Genomic DNA, 20,855 nt, shown 5'->3' on the forward strand with positions numbered 1-20,855 from the left:
TTCATTTTCTCACCAAGGTCAGGAAAGAGGCAAAAATGTCCCCTCTCATTATTCCTTTTCAACATTACACTGGGAGTCCTAACTAAGAAGAAGGAACGAAGAAAATGAAAAAAATAGTATGCGGATTAGGAAGGAAGAAATAAAACTGTATTTTTTCACAGATGACATGACTGTCTAGGTAGAAAATCTGAGAGACAAAAAAATTCTCCTAGAAATAATAAGTAATTATAACAATGCTACCGGACACAAAGTTGATGTACAAAAGTCAATTACTTTCCTATATTCCAGTAATGAACAAGTGGAATTTGTAATTAAAAACACCGTATCATTTACATTAGCACCCGATAAAAGGAAATACTTAGGTATGAATCTAACAAAATGTGTACAAGATCTATACGAGGAAAACTACAAAACTCTGATTAAAGATATCAAAAAGGAACTAAATAAATGGAGCTATTTGTGTTATGGATAGAAAGACTCAATGTGTCGAGATGCTAGTTCTTCACAACTTGACCTACAGATTCAACACAATCCCAACCAAAATCCCAGCAAGTTATCAATATTTTGTGTATATTGACAAACTGAATCTAAAGTATATGGAGAGTCAAAAGACCCAGAATAGCCAACACAATATTAAAGAAAAAGAGCAAAGTCACAGGACGGACACTTTCCAACTTCAAAATTTACTATAAAGCTACAGTAATCAAAACAGTGTGGCACTGTGAAAGAATAGATAAATAGATCCATGGAAAATAATAGAGAGCCCAGGTGTCCTTTAGTAGGTGAATGGATAAAGTGTGCTACAACCGCACAATGGAATATTTTTCAGAGCTAAAAAGAAATGCGCCATCAAGCCATGAGAAGACATGGAGCCACCTTAAATGCATACCACTAACTGAAAGAAGCCAATCTGAAAAGGTAAATACTGTATGATTCCAACATATGACCTTCTGGAAAAGGCACAATGTGTCTAGGTTTCCTATGGACACAGGAAAAAGATCAGTGGTTGCTGGGGGTTAGGGATGAGAAAGGGATGACCAGGTGGCGCATGGAGGATTCTTAGGGCGGTGAAGCTATTCTATGTGGTGCTGTAACAGTACATATCATCATGCATTTGACATAACCTGTAGAGTGTACAACACCAGAAGTGAGCTCTAACGTAATCTACGCACACTGAGGGATAAGCCTATATGCAGGTCCATTGACTGTAACAAATGCACACTCTGGTGCAGGATGCTGACAGTGGAGGAGGCTGTGGGTGTGTGTATATGAAAACACTTTGTACTTGCTGCTCGATTTTGCGGTAAAACTAAAACTGCTCTAAAAATAAAGTTTATTTTATGTCTACGGGCAGAAAAAAAAAAAAAAGACTTGCCTACATGAAGCATCAATAGAAACACCAAAGGCTGATTAGGACACTTGCACCTCTATCTCTCACCTACACGCTAAAGCCCCCAATCCTTACCTGGCAACTCTTTGTCTCAAAGAGGAATCCTTTTCCCTTGTTTCACTACATGGCAATCCAAAGTCTGAACCCATGATCAGGTAATTTTAAGTTTCCTTTATCATTCTATATTTCCGAGAAAATCATCCTTTGACAAAAGGATCTTTCAGTTTCATTATTATACGCCAGTATACCTTGTAAGATAACTATAAAGGGTTTCTTTTTACAGAGTGACAAGGTAGGGAGACAATCCTTTTAATAGCATTCAAGAGTCACAATTATAAATATATAGGTCAAGGTGAATATCTCAGAATTTCTATTTTCTGGTTTTTTCTAACCTAATTTATGATGGTACAGAATAATTTCTGTGAAACATCTTTCATTCGCAAAACTGAAACGTCGTTTTCTTTAATGATGCACATTCCCTGGTTTTATTCATCCTTCTCAATGAAGCCTCAGTTCTTCTAGAACCTCCACACCCTAGACAGCATATTTCCAAATTGATCTGAGTAAGCTTATGGGCACCGATGGGGCAAGACGGGGCAGTGACCCCAGGAGTCTACAGCGAACTCTGAGCCAGAACCCAAAGCCCTTTATACATTTTTTTGGTCCCCATTTAACTCCTGGTATTTAAAATACCAGGTAGTTTAATTAACTACATATAACTACAGCTTTCTCTTTCTTGTATAAGGCATCAGGGAAGATAAATGACTACAAATTATAGTTTATTTACATCTATATTTGGAAGTACTGATTGGAATGGCTTTTGGAATTCAACATGTAATATTCTAGAAGAGAAGCCAATTCTTCACAAACAAGGAAAACAGTCTGAAGTTAGCTGTATGTGGTACCGTGTATTTCTACATTATAAGTTTCTCACTTTAAAAAAAGTCATAGGTATCAGAAGATATCTGATGTCTACGTAGCCATTTGTAATGTCTGTTCTAGAAAAATCAATTTTTTTTTTGCATTCCCGTTAAGATAGCCTGCTTTGAAACAGGTAGGCTTATCACTTTTACAGCTTTCCCTAAACTTAAGTTAAATAAACTGTTCTCTGACAGTTCTCAAGTGTAGGAGTAGAAAGGGGTATGCGGAAGCAAGGTTTGCGCTGCTGTTGTAAGCAACGGAATTCTCTTAAATTCCATTGTGTACCTTGCATCAGCCTAAGAGCTCACGAACTTAGTGTGAATAATCCACACAAATACATCTGTGTTGAAATAATTAATCCTATTTTATGGTCCCCACCCCTCAGCAGTCACTATCAAAAAGTTTAATATTTAATAGTAACACAATTTACTATGGAATCATAACCAGGGCAAAGACAAGCAATTGGTAACAATCAAAGTTAATGTATCTGAGACAATTGGTGGATAAGGATTGTATTAGTTGTTTAAAAACAGGCCATAAGAGATCTGGAGCTAAGGGCTGTGATGCTGGGGAAGGAGGAGGCCATTTGAACCCTATCAAAGGGTCCCGGGGAGCAGATTCCTCCCTCCGTTTGCTGCATCTGGGAAGAACGGAACTCTCGCCAGGGAAGCTGCAGCTGCGTGCACCCTTGGCTTAATCGCTGTGTAAGGCGGAGGGTTAATTAGCTGCCATTCTTAGCTCCACTTGTTGTTCTAATAAAGATCTGCATAAATCTGAGACTGGGAGCACCCGATCCTTGATTTCATTCGGCAGATGATGCGGGGGAGGGGAGGAGCGTGACGATTGTGGGTGTGCTCAGAGCGTCTTCAAGTGACCTGGCCTGGGGCGTTCTGCCTGCTTGAAAAGTGGTGGACGACGACCTCTCGGCTGTTTATGGAGGCGGGACCCTGCTGGCCAGGCTCACCGCAGGCAGCCTGCAGTGTGAAGCAGATTATCAGGGAATGAAATACACAGAGTGTATTTGCAAAGCACTCAGTATGGATCTCTAAAAGGAGAGGACAGATAAAAAATTCAGCCTCACAATTCTGTTTTATTATGCCTAAAAATTTCTGGCAATCATTCCTCAATATCCAATACTTGGTTTTCCAATTGCCGATCATCTCCTAAGTGGTATATGTTTTTTGGGGGGGAATTTTTGCATGATACAGTGTCAGAATCACATTTAGAATCAAACCAGTTCACAAGAATCTCATGATGTCTCCTAAGGTAGGCACTATCATTATGCCTACATTATTATACAGACCAGAAGGCTGAGGCAGAGAGGAGTTAGTAGCCTGAGGGTCACAGTCAGAATGAAGGGGAAAGCTTAGCAGCTCAGTAGAGATTTGCAGCAAAAAAAAAAAAAAAAAAAAAAAAAAAAAAAAAGGCCTGAATGGTTCTATTAAGAACACACCACAGAAACAGAGGCTTAGGTACAAATGAACTGAGAGTGTGGAACAAAAAAGTTTATGACTACCAAGTTGTCTTTTCAGAACTTCCCCATATTATGAAATGCCAACATCTTCCATTTCAGCACTTAGGGAACCACCACCACAACAAAAGAATCAAACAAGTTCATAACACTTCAGAAAGCAACAGTAGTAGAGCAGAAAGAACTGAGATTAATGATGCCAGATGTTACGCAGATTTATGAAAGAAAAATTAGTAATATTTCTGGACATTACTCTGTGAATAAAGCATTTGGGACAGGAAAACTGTTGACCTTATTTTATCTCATAACTGTCAGTGTTCTCAGTATAGTTCATTTTGTATGAGGGAAAATACCCATTATTAATAGGCCTGAAGACCGTTATATAGGCAGATTTTAAATAATAAATCAACAGGTTTCATATAAAGGATATGCTAAAACAGCTAAGAGTTTGAAAAGGCAACCACGAAACAGCAAAAACCAACTTTGAAAGAGGACATTAAATAGAACAGAGCTTAAGTTTTATACACGCTTGAGAAGAGAGTGTTTACAAACAGGGGCTCTGCCATGAAAGATGGAAACGTGTTTCCTACTGTAAACTTCAGCAGTTCATGGATTACATCATGTTCACCAGGCAGGACCACAGGCAGAGGAGCCGGGAGGCCGGTGCTGACCTTCTGAGCCCATCAACCTCCTCTCCTCTGGCTGTGCCTTTGCCCCCAGCAGTGTGTCGCAGCCACACTCTGGCAGCCAGCCACGCCTGACTAGGCAGAGTGTCACGGCAGGCCCAATAAACACCCCTGTGAAGTGTGAACAGCGAGACCTGCCTAGAACAGACCTGCTGGGAACAGAACAGTTACCCCTGGTGCGCCCGTCAACTGGCTGGTAACGGTTGGACATCTGCCACCTGACAGATAATCCTTCCCAAGAGATAATATAGTCTCGGCACTGCTAATTCAGGACTAGGCTTTTTTTTCAGATTAAAAAATCCAAGAGGGTCCATGCTGAGGAGGTGGTGCTTGTTAGAGATTATTTAATACTATCTTCTCTCAGTTAAATGCAGCTGAGTGGGTACTTATCACATCAAATGGATGCCCATTTGGAGTCCTAAATATTCTGAGAGATAACATCAAGAACACTCCATTATGCTGACAGAGGGCTTTCACATACACCATCTCATTTTAAACTCACAGGAATCCTGTGATTTAGGTGCAGCTGAGGATAATGTCCGTTTGATATAATGAACGGAGGGTGAGGAAAGTTAAATGGCTGGTACCAGGTCACACAGGTAATGAACAGTGGAGCTGGTTTTTAAATCTATATCTGCTGACTATCAGTACCATGCAAGAAAGGGTGTGCAGCCCCACACGGAAACACAAAACATCTGTTCTGAATGGACCGAAAATTCTTGAAAGAGACAAATGTAAATTATGAGAAAAATATGAAAAAAGATGAAAAAAACCCCCCAGTTCATGTAGGAACAAGAGTGGGAGCCCTTATAAAGCTGGTTAAATCTGTGTCTTCATGCAAAGCCTGCTTCTGAGCTGACAGCACTTCTGGTGTTAAAATAGGTCTGCAGATTCAGTGTAAGAAAATCTTTATTCATAGTCTATCAAACTTACATTTGTGACTGTTTGAAAATAGGTTAGATTGAAGTTTAACATAAATCTAGGGAGAAAAATCAACAGAGACTAGAAGGAAGTGTACCAGAAAACAGTGTGAAATAAATCCACTGAACAAAACAATGGGCTTTTTGGACTTGTTTTTGATAACTTTGTTTAAAACCCCAGAAGTGTGAACGTACCTGTAAATGATGTGCCGATTAGAAACCTTTTTTATGTGCGTTAAAGTATGAACACTTAGTTTGTTACCATGTATTTTACAGAGAGTATTCTATTCTTATACCAGATAGGCTATCTCTAGTTGGTGACACTTAAGGAACATTACTAGCTTTAGGTTTTTTCTTACTATTCATAGCATAATTTTCAAAATCTATTTATCCTATTTATGTGATTTTGCTTTAGCCAGGGGTGATTTTTTAATTTTTTTTGCAGAATATGTCTCTAATTTTCTGAGACACAGAAAAAACTCTAACTTACGGAACAGAAACCTTTCTTGACTGCTGAGAGAAGGCTCTGGGGGAGCGCAGGGTCACCTCCATAGAGAAGAGAATGAGGTGATGGGTCCATTTCAGCTCACGTGGTTCCCTCTGGGGTAAGGACTGTCCCTCAGCACCAAGTTTTCTCTAAGTGTGAAGTGACACCTTATTCCATGTATAAGAAGTGAAGACTTCTTATTCACCTTGTGTGAGGCTCAGAAGTGCCTCATAAACAGTAGAGTCTCAGAAGTTTTTTTGCTTTCTTTCTTTTTTCCCCAGTTTTATGGAGCTATAGCCGACATATAACACTGTGAGTTTAAGGTGTACGGCATGATAACTTGACACCAAAAGTTTCCTGAATAAGTGACTTACCTCTCAAAATAAATTTTTTCTCTAAAAAACAGAAAAACCCCTCGTCTCCAAATTTCAGCAAACCCCAGAAGAAGTATTTTCTGCAGAGTGGGGAGGCAGACGTAGCCCCACGTTGCAACATTTCCGAAAGGAAATATCACACACACAAAAAGCCTTTTTAAGACAAGACCTCCAAATGAGGTTATACAGTCACAGAGATAAATAGGACTGAAATAGGAATAGTGAGACTGAAAAAACAAAGTATTTGTCGTTTAGTTTTAAATTAGCACATCATGATTGAACTTCACTATCTGGCATGAAGTATGAATTAATTTAAAAAATATTTTATAATGATCTTGCACAACTGTATTTTCTTTTTGGTGTTAAAACCATTAATTTGTTATATATAGTCTACATATATCACGATTTAATTAGATTGCTTTTAAATGCCTTCACTAAAAAAATTTTTATTATTGAAAAACAACAAACATACAAAAATGGAAAAGATGATAATTTCTTCACGTTTTATTAACCAGCCAGGGACCTAAGAGAGACCTCGATTCCCATTTGCCATTTCTCTCGTCTAAAACTTCACTTATCTAGTGAGTTCATTCCTGAACATGGTAAATGGAATCTCAAAAAACATTAAGACTATTAATTAACTACTCAATGAAGAATTTCTCATTGAGAACATCAATGAAAACCCCAATGAAAAACCTTTGGATTTTTGTATTTTCCAAAATACACCCAAATATGTAAAAAAATTGGCAGTTGGTTAGTCTTTTAGTTAAAAGAAGCTGGTCAAAGACGTGTAATCGTGCATCTAGGAAGACAGGAAGTAAGAATTTTCAGCATTAAGCATACCAGCGAGCCTCAGGGGCTTGGCCATAGGCTCTTTTCAGGTTTCCTGGGAAGCTGCATTTCCTCATTGACTTTTTGGGTATTTCCTAGTTCAGGAGTTTTTTGGCCCTAATAGCTTGTAAGGATGCACGATTATTGAGATGCGAAAATGGTGACGTCTGTGTGGTGCTGCCTGGTGGCTGTCAGATTTTAATAGCCCACGTTTCCCAAATGAACATCTTCTGGTAGGCACCTAATTAAACATCTAGCTATTCAATTTGAATTTTTATTATTAGCTCAGGCCCAGCGGCCATGGCTCACGGGCGCAGCCACTCCGCGGCATGTGGGATCTTCCCAGTCCGGGGCACGAACCTGTGTCCCCTGCATCGGCAGGCGGACTCTCAACCACTGTGCCACCGGGGAAGCCTCTGTAACGCATTCTTTAAATGCACTTCCCCATCTAAAATGATTTTTCATTCATGCTTATCGCACTATGCTTTTTCCTTCTTGGCAAATAATAAGTTTTTGAAAGACAAATGACCAGACTGAATTGAAAAAGAAAGCAGTTACAAACTATGAAAATTTAAGATCAATAAGAATAAAAATAATAGTGCTAGTGGTAGTATTGGCGGTGGTAAACAAATTACTAAGGTCTGACATTCAAGCCTTGAGTAGCTCCAATTCTACACTGGATTACAAGTCTCTTACCGGGATTGCAGTCTGTAAGAAGAGAGCAGATGGACAGGAGAACTTTAGAAATGGTGAGGGCCGGACTCCAGTTGTCTTTCAGGATGTCCAGACAGATCACGCCTTGGCTGTTAATATTACAGTGATAAATTCTGGTTCGGAAGGTAACCTAGAAGAAAATGTAAAGTTGATATAAATAGACACACTATTTATTTATTCATAAAATTTTATTATAGTTGATTTACAGTGTTGTGTTAGTTTCAGGTGTACAGCTAAGTGAGTCAGTTATACATAAACATATATTCACTCTTTTTCAGAGTCTTTACCCATATAGGTTATCACAGAATATTGAGTAGAGTTCCCTGTGCTATACAGTAGAGGTCCTTGTTGGTTATCTATTTTAAATATAGTAGTGTGTGTATGTTAATCCCAAGCTTCTGATTTATCCCTCCCAGCCCACATTTCCCCTTTGGTAACCAAAGGTTTGTTTTTGAAATCTGTGAGTCTGTTTCCGTTTTGTAAATAAGTTCATTTGTATCAATTTTAAAAATCAGATTCCACATATGAGTGATATCACATGATACTTGTCTTTCTCTGTCTGACTTACTTCACTTAGTATGTTAATCTCTAGGTCCATCCATGTGCCTGCAAATGGCATTATTTCATTCTTTTTTTGTGGCTGAGTAATATTCCATTGTATATGTGTGTGTGTGTGTGTGTGTGTGTGTATACACACACACACACACACACATATATATATGTGCCACATCTTCTTTATCCCTTCCTCTGTCGATGGACGTTTAGGTTGCTCCCATGTTTTGGCTATTGCAAACAGTGCTGCAATGAACACTGGGGTGCATGTATCTTTTCAAATTATGGTTTTCTCCAGATATATGCCCAGGAATGGGATACTGAAAATATGAAAAGCCAAATTAACAAAATTAAGGTACTGAATGAAGATGAAATTCCATGCTCAACAACTAAAGGATACTTATTCTTTTCCAAGCACATAAGAAACATTTATAAAAACTGATCACATGCTAAGCCACAAAGAAAGCTTAACGTATTTCCAAAAATTATTAAGACCATTAAGGTCCCCCTTCATAAGTCTGCAAACTGAAAAATACATTTTCAAATAATTCTTGGATCAAAGAAAAAAAATCAGCTATGTTTATAACTGAGTGACAGTGAAAATGTTGGGTTGCCAATACCAAAATCTGTGATTTGCCTAAAACAGTTAATGAAAGAGAAATCTACAGTTTCAAATGCATATATTAAAAAGGAAGAAGTTTCCTGAGTTGTGCCCAAAGGAAGAAAAAAGAACAGAGTAAATCCCATCAAAGTAGAGAGGAATGGGCAGACGTGAATAAAATAGAGAATACCTGTGATATTAAAATTCTGCAGAGAAGTGAGAGTACCTAGCTATTTAAGTGCTAGATGAAAAGACAAAATACTTTTATGATCCAGTGTACGTGATGAGTGGCTTTTGTCTATAATACCATATTTTTAAAACCTATCTGAGTAGAGTTTCCTGTGCTATACAGTAGATCCTTGTTGGTTACCTATTTTATATAGTAATGTGTGCATGTTAATCTCAAACTCCTACTGTATAGCACAGGGAACTCTACTCAATACTCTGTAATAACCTATATGGGAAAAGAATGGATATATGTATATATATGTATAACTGAATCACTTTGCTGTACACCTGAAACTAACTACTGTAAATCAACTATACTCCAATAAAATGTAAAAAAAGAGAAAAAACTAGCTCAGACTACTCTGAGCCAGTTAATCACCAAAATGAGTAAAGGAGGGAAGTATTATTATTGTACTCACTTTAAAAAGAAGCTGTAAGTATGTGAGGTTGGTAGATGCTAACTAAACTTACTGTGGTACTTATTTCAAAATATATACCTATATCAAATGAGTGTGTTGTACACCTAAAATTAATACAATGTTATGTCAATTATATCTCAATAAAACAAAAACAAAAAATATGTCAATTATATCTCAATAAAACAAAAAAAATTTATTAAATAAAGAAACTGAGGAATCTCCATGCTGTTTTCCATTGTTGCTGCACCAATTTATATTCCTATGATATGATCCAGCAATTCCACTCCTGGGCATTTATCTGAAGAAGATGAAAACACTAATTTGAAAAGATATATGCACTCCTATGCTCATGGCAGTATTATCTGCAATAGAAGATATGGAAGCAACGTAAGTGTTCATCGATAAATGAATGAATAAAGATGTAGTGTACACACACACACACTGGAATATTACTCAGCCATAAAAACGAATGAAATCTTGCCATTTGCAACAATATGGATGGACCTAGAGGGTATAATGCTAAGTGAAATCAATCAGACAGAGAAAGATAAATACTGTATGATTTCACTTACATGTGGAATCTAAAAAACAAAACAAATGAACAAACTTAGCAGAAGCAGTCACAGATACAGAGAACAAACAGGTGGTTGCCAGAAGGGAGGTTGGTGGGGAGAGGAGAGAAATTGGTGAAGGAGATTAAAGGTACATGATAAACTTGCAATTACAAGATAAATGAGTCACAGGTATGAAATGTAGAGTGTGGGGAATATAGTCAATCATAATGTAATATCCTTTGTATGGTGACATATTGTAACTACACTGATTGTGGGGATCATTTTGAAATGTACAGAAATACTGAATCACTATATTGTGTATTAGGAACTAAGACAGTGTTGTAGGTCAACTATACTTCAAAAACAAACTCACAGAAAAAGGATCAGATTTGTGGGCAGAGGGGGAACTGGATGAAGGCAGTCAAAAGATACACACTTCCAGGGACTTCCCTGGTTGCACAGTGGTTAAGAATCCGCCTGCCAATGCAGGGGACACGGGTTCGAGCCCTGGTGCGGGAAGATCCCACATTGCCGCGGAGCAACTAAGCCCATGCGCCACAACTACTGAGCCTGCGCTCTAGAGCCCGCAAGCCACAACTACTGAGCCCACGTGCCACAACTACTGAGCCCGCGTGCCACAACTACTGAAGCCCATGTGCCTAGAGCCCATGCTCCACAACGAGAAGCCACTGCAATGAGAAGCCCGCGCACCGCAACGAAGAGTAGCCCCCACTCGCCACAACTAGAGAAAGCCAGCACGCAGCAACGAAGACCCAAGACAGCCAAAAAAAATTAAAAAAAAAAAAAAAAAAAGACACACACTCCCAGTAAGATACATAAGCACTAAGGACATAATGTACAATATGGTAAACACTGCTGTTCGTTATGTATGAAAGTGGTTCAGAGAGCAAATCCTAAGGGTTTATGAAAATAAAAATACATTTTTAAAATAAAATTATTTTCCCCTATTTCTTTAACTTTGGATCTATATGAGATAATGAATGTTCACTAAACTTATTGTGGTAAAAAAAAAATGAAGAAACTGTGGCACAGAGAGGTTAAGAACTGGCTCATGGTCCCACAGCTTGTAAGTGGTGGAGCCGGAATTTGAACACAACCTTGTTGATCCAAAAGTCCATGCTCTCCCGTTCAGCCTCAATGCCTGTTCTTTTATTTTTTTAAAAAACTTTTAATTCTGAGCTAAGTACAGATTCACATGCGGTTGTAGGAAAGAATACAGACAGATCACCTACATCCTTCCCCCACTTTCCCCCAATATCACAGGAGAGTGATACCGACACAGAGGATGGATCCATGCACTGATGGATATATGTGTTCCTATGCAATTGTATCACGGGTAGATTTGTGTGCGCACCACCGCTGTCGAGACACAGAACAGTCCATCACAAACATCCTTTGTGAGACCCTTCACTAGCCACAGTCCTCCCCCCACTTCTGAATTCCCAACAAACACAACTCTATTCCTCTCTCTATAATTCTGTCATTTCAAGAAGGCTATATAATTGAAATCATACAGGACGTAACTTTTTGAAACTGGATGCTTTTCACTCTGCACAATACTCTTGTGATCCGTCTAAGTCGTTGCATGTATCAAGACTTCGCTGTTTTACTGCTGAGTAGTAATCCACGATATGGATGTACCAGTTTGTTTAACCATTTAACCACGGAAGGACAATGGATCGCTTCCCGTTTTTAGTCATGACAAATCAAGCTGGTATGAACGTTTCTCTGTGTTTGTGTGAACGTAAGTTTTTATTTCTCTGGGGCAAATGTCCAAGAGTGCAATTGTTGGGATGTACGGTGAGCTCATATGTAGCGTTATAAGAAGCTGCCAGACTTCTTTCCGGAGCAGATGTACCATTTTCCATGCTCGCCAGCGGAGTGATCCAGTCTCTCTGCGTCCTCACCGGCGTTTAGTGCTATCAACGTGCTTTATTTTAGCCATTCCGCTAGGGTTCAGTGATACCTCATTGAGGCTTTAATTTGCATTTGCTTAGCTGCTAATGATGTTGAACACGTTTTCATGTGATTAATTGTTATCTGGATACTCTCTTCCATGAGAGAGGATGTGTATGTTTTCTGCCAATTTCTAATTACAGTAAGTCCCTTACATACAAACGGAATGTGTTGCGAGATCCAATAAAGTTAGCTTAGGTACCCCACTAACACAATTGGCTACATAGTACTGTACTGTAATAGGCTGTAATACTTTTCAAACAAATAATACATAAAACACAAACACAAAAAATAAAGAAAACATTTTACATCTTACAGTGCAGTACCTTGGAAAGAACAGTAGTGCAGTACAGCAGCTGGCACACAGGGGCTGGCACCGAGGGAACAGGCAAGAAGAGTTACTGACTGGAGGAGGGAGGGGAGGTGGGAGATGGCAGAGCTGAAGGATCGTCAGCAATAGGGGGCGGAGGGCCAGCTGCAGTGTCACTCACGCCTGACGCTGATGGCGCAGGATCTGGTTCCTTGCTGGATTCAATTCTATCCACCCTCTTGAAAAATCGATCCAGCGATGTCTGGGTAGTAGCTCTTTTTTTCTCGTCATAGATGACACGGTAGCACTGGGTTGCATTCTGAGCGGCTGCTGCAGCCTCCGTGTACTGTTCTACGTTCAGGTCCTGTGCCTCAAAAACTAACAGTGCCGCCTCAGATAAAGAAAATCCCCTGCCATTTCCTGCGCTGTGAATCCCTTCGGTTCTTCAGTTACTTCTTCTTCCTCTTGTCTCTCTTCATCCTTTCGCTGGATGAAGATCCAGTTCCATCAGGTCTGCATTAGTAAGCCCCTCGTGTTGCACGGTAAGGAGTTCCATGAAGTCGTCCCCTTGCAGATCTGGCTCCGGCTTCTCGCTGAGGGTCACTACGCTGCTGACGACCTCTTTGGACTCCTCATTCACCTTCTCAAATCCACGAAAAGCGTGAACAAACTGTGGGCAAAGGTTCTTCCAAACCCCATTCACGGTGACAGCCGTAACCTCAGGCCAAGCCACGTCAGTGTTTTTTACGGCCTTGCAGATCTTCTAGTCCTCCCAAAATTATCACAGGGTTGTTCCTGCCCTTGCATTTACCGCTGTATTTGAAGCTCAGCTCAATATTGATGTTTTACAACGGTAGCCCTCAATTCCTCAAGGAGAGGGAAAATTACAGAGGATCCCATTTTCAAAGACAGGAAGACAGCACATTTCAGACATTTTCCATATACTAAGAAAGTTTTAAAACGTGATTTGCATATAGTGATCCAGAAAACTAATTTATCCAGAACGGCTAATTCCCAGATAATTCTGGATGAGAGGGGTCTTAATTTATGTGTGATACATAAATACCCACACAGGCATATGTGTGTGTGTGAGTGTGTGTGTGCTGGACAGAATAAAGCCCTATCCCCCCAAAGATGTCCCTGTACTAACCCCTGGAACCTGTGAATACGCTACTTTACAAAGGACTTTGCAGGTGTGATTAAGTTACCTTGAGAAGGGGGGATTGCCCTGGATTGTCTGGTGGGCTTGATATAATCAAAACAGCTTTATAAGAGGGAGGCAGGAAGATCAGTAGGGGATGTGATGACAGAAGGAAGGCGTCGGAGTGATGTGAGGGAAGAGGCCTAAGGGATGAGCTAAGGGATGCCGTTGGGTCTCTAGAAGCTGGAAAATGCAAGGAAACAGATTCCCCCTGAAACCTCCAGAGCGAATGCAGCCCTGCTGACACCCTAATTTTAGTTTTCTGACTTCCAGAACTGTAAGAAAGAAACTGCAGTTGTTTTAAGCCACAAAGTTTGAGTTAATTTGGTACAGCAGCTACAGGAAAAAAAACACATGTTTGGATATATAGTTTCCAGTTGCCTCCTTCCTTTATCTAAAAAAGGTACCTTAAAAGCTCTGTTACTTCCATCCTTCACAGAATCACCTCTATAGAGAACAAACTAGTGGTTACCAGTGGGGAGAGGCAACTTGGGGCACGGGAGGGGGAGGTACAAACTATTTTGGGTGTAAGACAGGCTACAAGGATGTACTGTGCAACATGGGGAACATAGCCAACATATGTAATAACTGTAAATGGAGTGTAACCTTTAAAAACTGTGTATTAAAAAAATAGGATCTGAAGTCAGACAAAAAAATAAAAGATGAGGAGACTGGGGTTTATTACAAAAATAATTTTAGAAACCGGTAATAAGATTCTTTGTGTTGACTACAGCACAGAAGAATGCTACTAGGTAGCGAATGCTCTCGCGTAAGTTGCTTGCTACTCTGAGCCTCTATTTCCTGACAAAGTGAGAGACTTAAACTAGATGATTTCTAAGGCCCATTCTAGTACCAAGATCCAGGAGCTGTACTGTAAAAAGAATATATGGTTTTGGGAGTAGCTGGACTTGGGCTGGAATCCTGACTTTGGACAGATCAACGCAGCACCTCTGGGATTCAGGTTCCTCATGTGCAAAAATGGGGAAACAACAGCTATCCCCATAGGGGCTGTGATGACTGTACTACAAGGTAACCCTTAACACCAGGCCTGGCCCCCAGCAGGAGCTGGAGCAGTGTGAATCCTCTCTCCCTCCTTCACCTCTCCTAGTTCTACAAGATCATTGCAGGATGCACGTGTTCATGCAATAATTCCCCGTCACCTGAACTTTAAACATGCTTTCTTTCTCCCATGCCCCTGCTCTAGAGCAGAGATAACATGCCATCCACAGACAGAAAGCTGCTCTGAAAGGGGAGAGAGGTCACGTAGGGTACGAATAGAGATAGAGAAGAAAATATTTTAAGAAAGTATTTCTGTCCAACGGAGTCTACACATAATTTAGAAAAATGTCGTAAAGCAAATAAACACCTCAAAGCCGGAAAGCTGATAAGGACAGTAAAAATAATCAATTCAAATAAGATTTCAGTAATAACCTCTATTTTTAACATAGCTTCCAGTTTTCAAAAAAATGTTTTGATCAGGAGATAAATGGCACTGCGATTTTACTGAGGAAGTATGAGATCAGTGAGAAATACGTTCCTCTTAAAAAGACTTTCCATGGAGACCCAGAGAGGAAATATTTGGAGCCCCTGTGCCATAAATCAGTGAATCATGTAACAAAGGCCCCGAAATAGCAGGGTTACCATGATTCAAGTGGATCTTGGCCACAGACTCACCATGAAACTCTTTATCTGAACAGTTTTTAGTGCACATTTAAAAATGTTAGTCCTACCACCCTCCTAGAGATCTCAAGTGCTCTTTCCTTAAAACCGACTTAAGAGCACTGTCCCAACAATGAACACATCCTAAGATTATTTTAAAGTATTAGCGGCAAAATAAAAACTGGAAAAATCCATTCTAAGGGAGGGGAATCACAAATCGTAAAGACACGCTAAGAACACATCAGCAAAACAAAACAAAACCCCTCCCTGAACTGAAACAAAAAACAAAAAACTGGAAGTAGATTTCACCTTGAATGACTGGCAGTAAGGGAATGAAAATGAAACATCACCTAGAAACCACGACGTGTGAACATGATCCCCGCCCTGCTGTGACTGAGACCACAGAGCACGCTCCATCTGGCTGCGGGCCAGAGCTACGCCGGAAAAGCTTCAAGCACAATTTAAATGATTAAAAATAAAAACACTTTATACCATAGACACTGAAGTTTAAAAAGGTCTTTCTCAGTTCCTTGGAAGTATAGATGTAGAAAAAGATGCAACTAGAAACTTTCCCCCATCCTGAGCAGCAAATCTATTGGGAGTTGGGACACCGTATTCAATTCCCAATTTCTAACCACACAGCAATGGATGACTCCTACCTCCTGCAAGGCACGATGCTTGCAATGACTTAAGGACCAATCATTAGACTCCTTCTTATAAAAATTCAATTTGTGTAGAATGCTTCAGGAACATACCTATAGTGAATGAGGCGCAATTTGGTTTTCCACATTTGTGTGTTCTTTTTTATCAGTGACTTGTTCTTTCACTGTGCTTTCTTTTCCGTCTTGTACTCCTTGAACAATTATCTTGTCTCTTTTGACTCGTTCCACTGTCTCAGGTTTCAGTAATGGTCTCCAGCAGATTCTCCTTTATGGCAGGATTGTATCAGAGTGTGGATTGTAACTGTTGAGTGCGAGTTCATCCTCCGTGTACATTATTTATTTTTCTGTGGAAATCTCATGCGCCTTGGTTGGTGGAGTGTTTTGCATTTGCTTCTTCATGGGTTTCAAGAACAACACTAGTGTGAGCGCAGATTGTATTATACGTGCCAGAACGTAAAGCAATAAAGTCACCGCTCAGGAAGAGTTGACGTACAGTCAAACCTTTATTAAATGGCGATGGAGTTTCAGTTTAGGAGGGTGAAAAATTCAGGAGACGGATGATGCTGAGAGTTGTGAATGTACAATGTGGATGTACTTAGTGCCACTGAACTGTACAGTTAAATACGGTTAAAACAGTATGTTTTATATTATGTGACTTTTACTACTGTAAAAAAATTTTTTTAAAAGTCTAAAGGAAAAATCTCTTATATTTAGTGTCTCAATTATTTTATTTTGAACAGAACAGGATACTATCTGCTAAAGACACAGTAGCCTGAGATCAGCTCAGTCAGTTCTTGCTTGGCATGCATATAGACGTCTCCTCCCTCAAATCAGTTAAAAAAAAAAGGAAAATACAGAAATTTAACAATGCTCTAGGAGTAGGACATTCCTAGGAGTACATACAACTTTACCATTTGAAGACTCGGATTTTAACAGCCTTTTAAAGTTCACTGAAAAGAGAAATACAGTACTTTCAAACAATTAAGAAATTTCTTAAAAATCTGACTGTTTGAGTTTTCTACAAATGGGTTTTCATGGCTTGGACAAATTTTCCAGTCATATAGTCATACATGGATTCCAAAACTGCTGAATCCCAAACAGTGGAGGGGGAAATGAAGATGATCTGGTGTCTAAACAGAAGCGTCTGCCCAAAGTATCACTTAAACGTTCCTACTGTTTTCATTCACTGAGCACACAGACACAGTAGATACTCAACCAATGCCTGAGGGTCCATCAAAAGCAGACCCCAAAGCTCTCTGAGTTGAATACTCCCTTAAGAGGCATCACCTCCCACCTCTTTTTTTTCTTGATGTGCTACCGTATGCTTTTTAATGTCAATTAAAGCACGTGTTGCTGTCCACTGGTAGTCCCCAACTCTTTGATGGGGAGAACGTGGCCAAGCCTAAGGAGATCCTCTTCGGGGAAAAGCTGTGTCCCGTCGGGGCGCTGAGTGTGCCAGGCACCACGCTGAGGGCTGTGCCGGTGTCTTCTCAGTCCCCGCGGGCTTTCCAGCAGCCTGCTGGTGGGAAGTCCTCCTGCTGTCTAGCCTAAATCCCACAGGCTGCTATTCCTGGGGACACTGAACCTCCAACCATCGTGTGGGGGCGACGGTGACCCGAACCTACACTTGGAAGACAACATGATTCATCTGCTTTAAAACTGCAAACGTGTCTCTACATAACGACAATTCATTACGAAGCATTAACAGCTGAGATACTTAACGGGGTCCGTGTAAAGTGCGTAACAGATGACCAACCATATGACAGCTGCTGTTCAATTAAAGACAGTGACACGAACATAAACATGAGGAGAATGCCCTCTTTTGTATTTTGTTTACATTTTTACAGGACTCACATTACCTGAGGCAATTCTATGAGATGCAGCCTATTTACAGCTTTGCTAAGGGTAAAACTGGAAGTAATATACAGACCTCCTTTATCCTCTGGAGCAGAAGTAATCAATTTCATGTTTGTAGACATACGAAGCGGCAGTTATTCATTTTAAGAGATTAATAATTCAGCATCCATGCAACACAATACAAAGTATTCATCATCGCTAGCTGGAAGGGGCAATTTGGTTTTTCATATAGCCCACAACAGTCTAGAAGTAAACTATATTTTAACAGTCTAAAATGAAACAATGACTAATTCTGTTAATGATACAGTAAATTAACAGCAATTATAGAGCTGGCTGAATGCCCACAATCTCAGTGAGTGCTACATGACACACACGAGACGTCCTTTGAAAGTGCCAGAGCGTTCATAAATACCACAGAAGTTCCTGAACTTTGCGTGTGTACTGGGGGGGGGGGGGGTAACTGGTTCCCGATGTTTGCACCATGAAATTAAAAAGTAGGTCACGTATATCACAGAAAATGATAACTACAACTACTAAGAATAATGAATTAGAAACCGCTAACAACGTGCCAGGTACCGTTCTAACTGATGTGTACTGATTACATAACCAACCTGTGAGGCAGGTATTAGTATTAGTCTCATTTTACAGATAAAGAAACTGAGACACAGCTTCGGAGGAACTCAAATGCTCGTTGCTGAGGCAATTCCAAGAGAAAGTAAAGAAGTCACAAGGAGGAAGGAAATAGGAAACAGATGAAAACAAACCAAAACAACCACACACAAGAAAACAACCCACACCCCTAAGAGTTTTTTGAAAACAACAGAAGAAAACAGGAAGAGGATAAAGAAATTTACATGAATTCTAAATCTCAACGGTCTGACTTTAGACGGAAAAGCTAATGATACACGGTTTCAATAGCTTTTTCGGATCAAGTTCTGGTAAAATGAGAATTCATGTAAAGTGCTTTCAGCAAAGAGAAGAAAAGCCATGCTATTATCGTGACTGCTCTTATTCTGCAAACTGACCTGTCATCTCTGTGAGATTACTGAAGGCAAGCAAAACCAAGACAGTCAACAAAAGATAAACAAATGTTTTAATATGACTTGAAAATTGTCACTTAGAGTTATCTGATTTTTGAATAATTTAAATCTCACCATTTAGAATATCCTAGTGAGTATTCTTCAAACATCTGTGGGGAACAGATGTAACGAAGGGGCCTGATACTTGTGATACTGTACCAGGTAACTTGCCTGAAAAGTAAAATATGACTGAGGTCTGTTTGGATGACAGGGGATTGGAGAATTTGTAATAGGGTTGTTACAACAGCATTTCTTCTTAAACTTGCCCCGTGTGTGTGAAAAACCATTCTGATCACGGCCTTCATCACCTGCGGGAGGCCTCCTGCTGAGACAGACACAGGAAAGGAAAGATGGTACATATCTCATAGCTCAAGGTTAACCATTCTTTTTTTAAAATTTTTACATTTTTTTCAATTGAACTATACTTGATTTACAATGTTGTGTTAATTTCTGTTGTACAGCAAAGTGATTCAGTTATACATACACATACATTCTTTTTTTGTCTTCTTTTCCATTATGGTTTATCCCAGGATACTGAATACAGTTCCCTGTGCTACACAGTAGGACCTTGTTGTTTATCCGTTCCATATATAATAGTTTGCATCTGCTAACCCCAACTTCCTGCGCCAAGAATTCTTCCTCTGAGTGACCCCTGGGTTGAGGCATCCTCAGAAGGATGGATATTGGTTTCCCTCCTCACCCCCTCCCCCCTAAAAAAAAAAATATCAAGAACTGCAGGGCTACCAGCAACACAGCTCTTCTGGCCTTCCTGGCAAGCATTCAAGAACTACTTGTGAGTTTTACTGAAGGAATGTTTTGTATTATGAGGGATTCCTTACATTTTATTTCTATCTAATGAAAATTACACGGGTTTGTTTCCTTTTAAAATTTTCATGCCTATTCTTCTTTGATGCAGGCAATCTCTCCCCTTCTCCTCTGTCCCACTCCTGTTTTTCCCCCGTCTACAGTCTAGTCTTTGCTACAATCTGTGATTCCTGACACTGTTCCTTCACTCTTTAGTGCTACCTCCTGGGTTATCTTCTAGCTTCACACCTCAGGGCTTCTGAAGCCTGTTGCTCTGGGTTTGTCTTCTTCCCTCTGGTATTCTCTGTAAGATGACTTCCCTAAAAAAGCCAACACGTTTCATAGATAGGTTCATTTGTGTCACATTTTAGATTCCACATATAAGCACTATCATATGGTATTTGACGTTCTCTGATTTATTTCATTCAGCATGATAATCTCTAGGTCCATCCATGTTGCTGCAGATGGCATTATTTCATTCTTTTTTTTTATAGCTGAGTAGTATTCCGTTGTATATATGTACCACATCTTCTTTATCCATTCATCTGCTGATGGACATTTAGGTTGTTTCCATGTTTTGGCTACTGTGAACAGTGCTGCTATGAACACAGGAGTGTATGTATCTTTTTGAATTATAGTTTCGTCTGGATATATGCCCAGGAGTGGGATTGCTGGATCATATGGTAATTCTATTTTTAGTTTTCACAGACATAGAGAACAGACTGGTGGTTGCCAAGGGGGAGGGGATTGGGGGAGGGGTGAAGTGGGAGTTTGGGATTAGCAGATGCAAACTATTATATATAGAATGGATAAACAACAAGGTCCTACTGTATAGCACAGGGAACTATATTCAATATCCTATGATAAACCATAATGGTAAAGAAGACAAAAAAAGAATATATATATATATATATATCTGAATCACTTTGCTGCACAGCAGTAATGAACACAACATTGTAAATCAACTATACTTCAATAAAAAAATAAATTGTACCTTAATTTAAAAACCACCAACAGGTTAATTCTCCCTAAGGCCGTGTGGAAATCTATCTGCTAGAAGAGATAACAGCAACAAAAATGAAGTCAAATAGCAATGATTCAGAATTGTGTGTGAAAAATACCCTCCCATTTTCTAATGTTCTATTCCAGCTGCCTGAA

The 20,855-nt window shown here is 39.7% G+C and overlaps 1 protein-coding gene across 5 annotated transcripts in view; it reads right to left on the minus strand.

The window, feature by feature from the left end:
* The window catches only part of UBE2E2 (ubiquitin conjugating enzyme E2 E2), a 360,739-nt gene that overhangs the window by 41,413 nt on the left and 298,471 nt on the right, over nt 1–20,855 (minus strand). For 3 of the 5 annotated variants that reach the window (XR_012331277.1, XM_019948609.3, XM_073803657.1), the window contains one exon: nt 7,777–7,924. Coding sequence is in view for 4 of the 5 variants with exons in the window: in XM_019948609.3 (XP_019804168.1) it covers nt 7,777–7,924 (148 nt within the window). In the remaining variant the exon portion in view is untranslated. Of the gene's footprint in view, nt 1–7,776; nt 7,925–19,064; nt 19,216–20,855 lie in introns of all 5 variants that reach the window. The other 2 variants (XM_073803655.1, XM_073803656.1) reach the window with 1 other exon arrangement.

The sequence above is a fragment of the Tursiops truncatus genome, chromosome 4 (genome assembly GCF_011762595.2).
Source record: "Tursiops truncatus isolate mTurTru1 chromosome 4, mTurTru1.mat.Y, whole genome shotgun sequence".
In the NCBI taxonomy this organism is placed as follows: Eukaryota; Metazoa; Chordata; class Mammalia; order Artiodactyla; family Delphinidae; genus Tursiops; species Tursiops truncatus.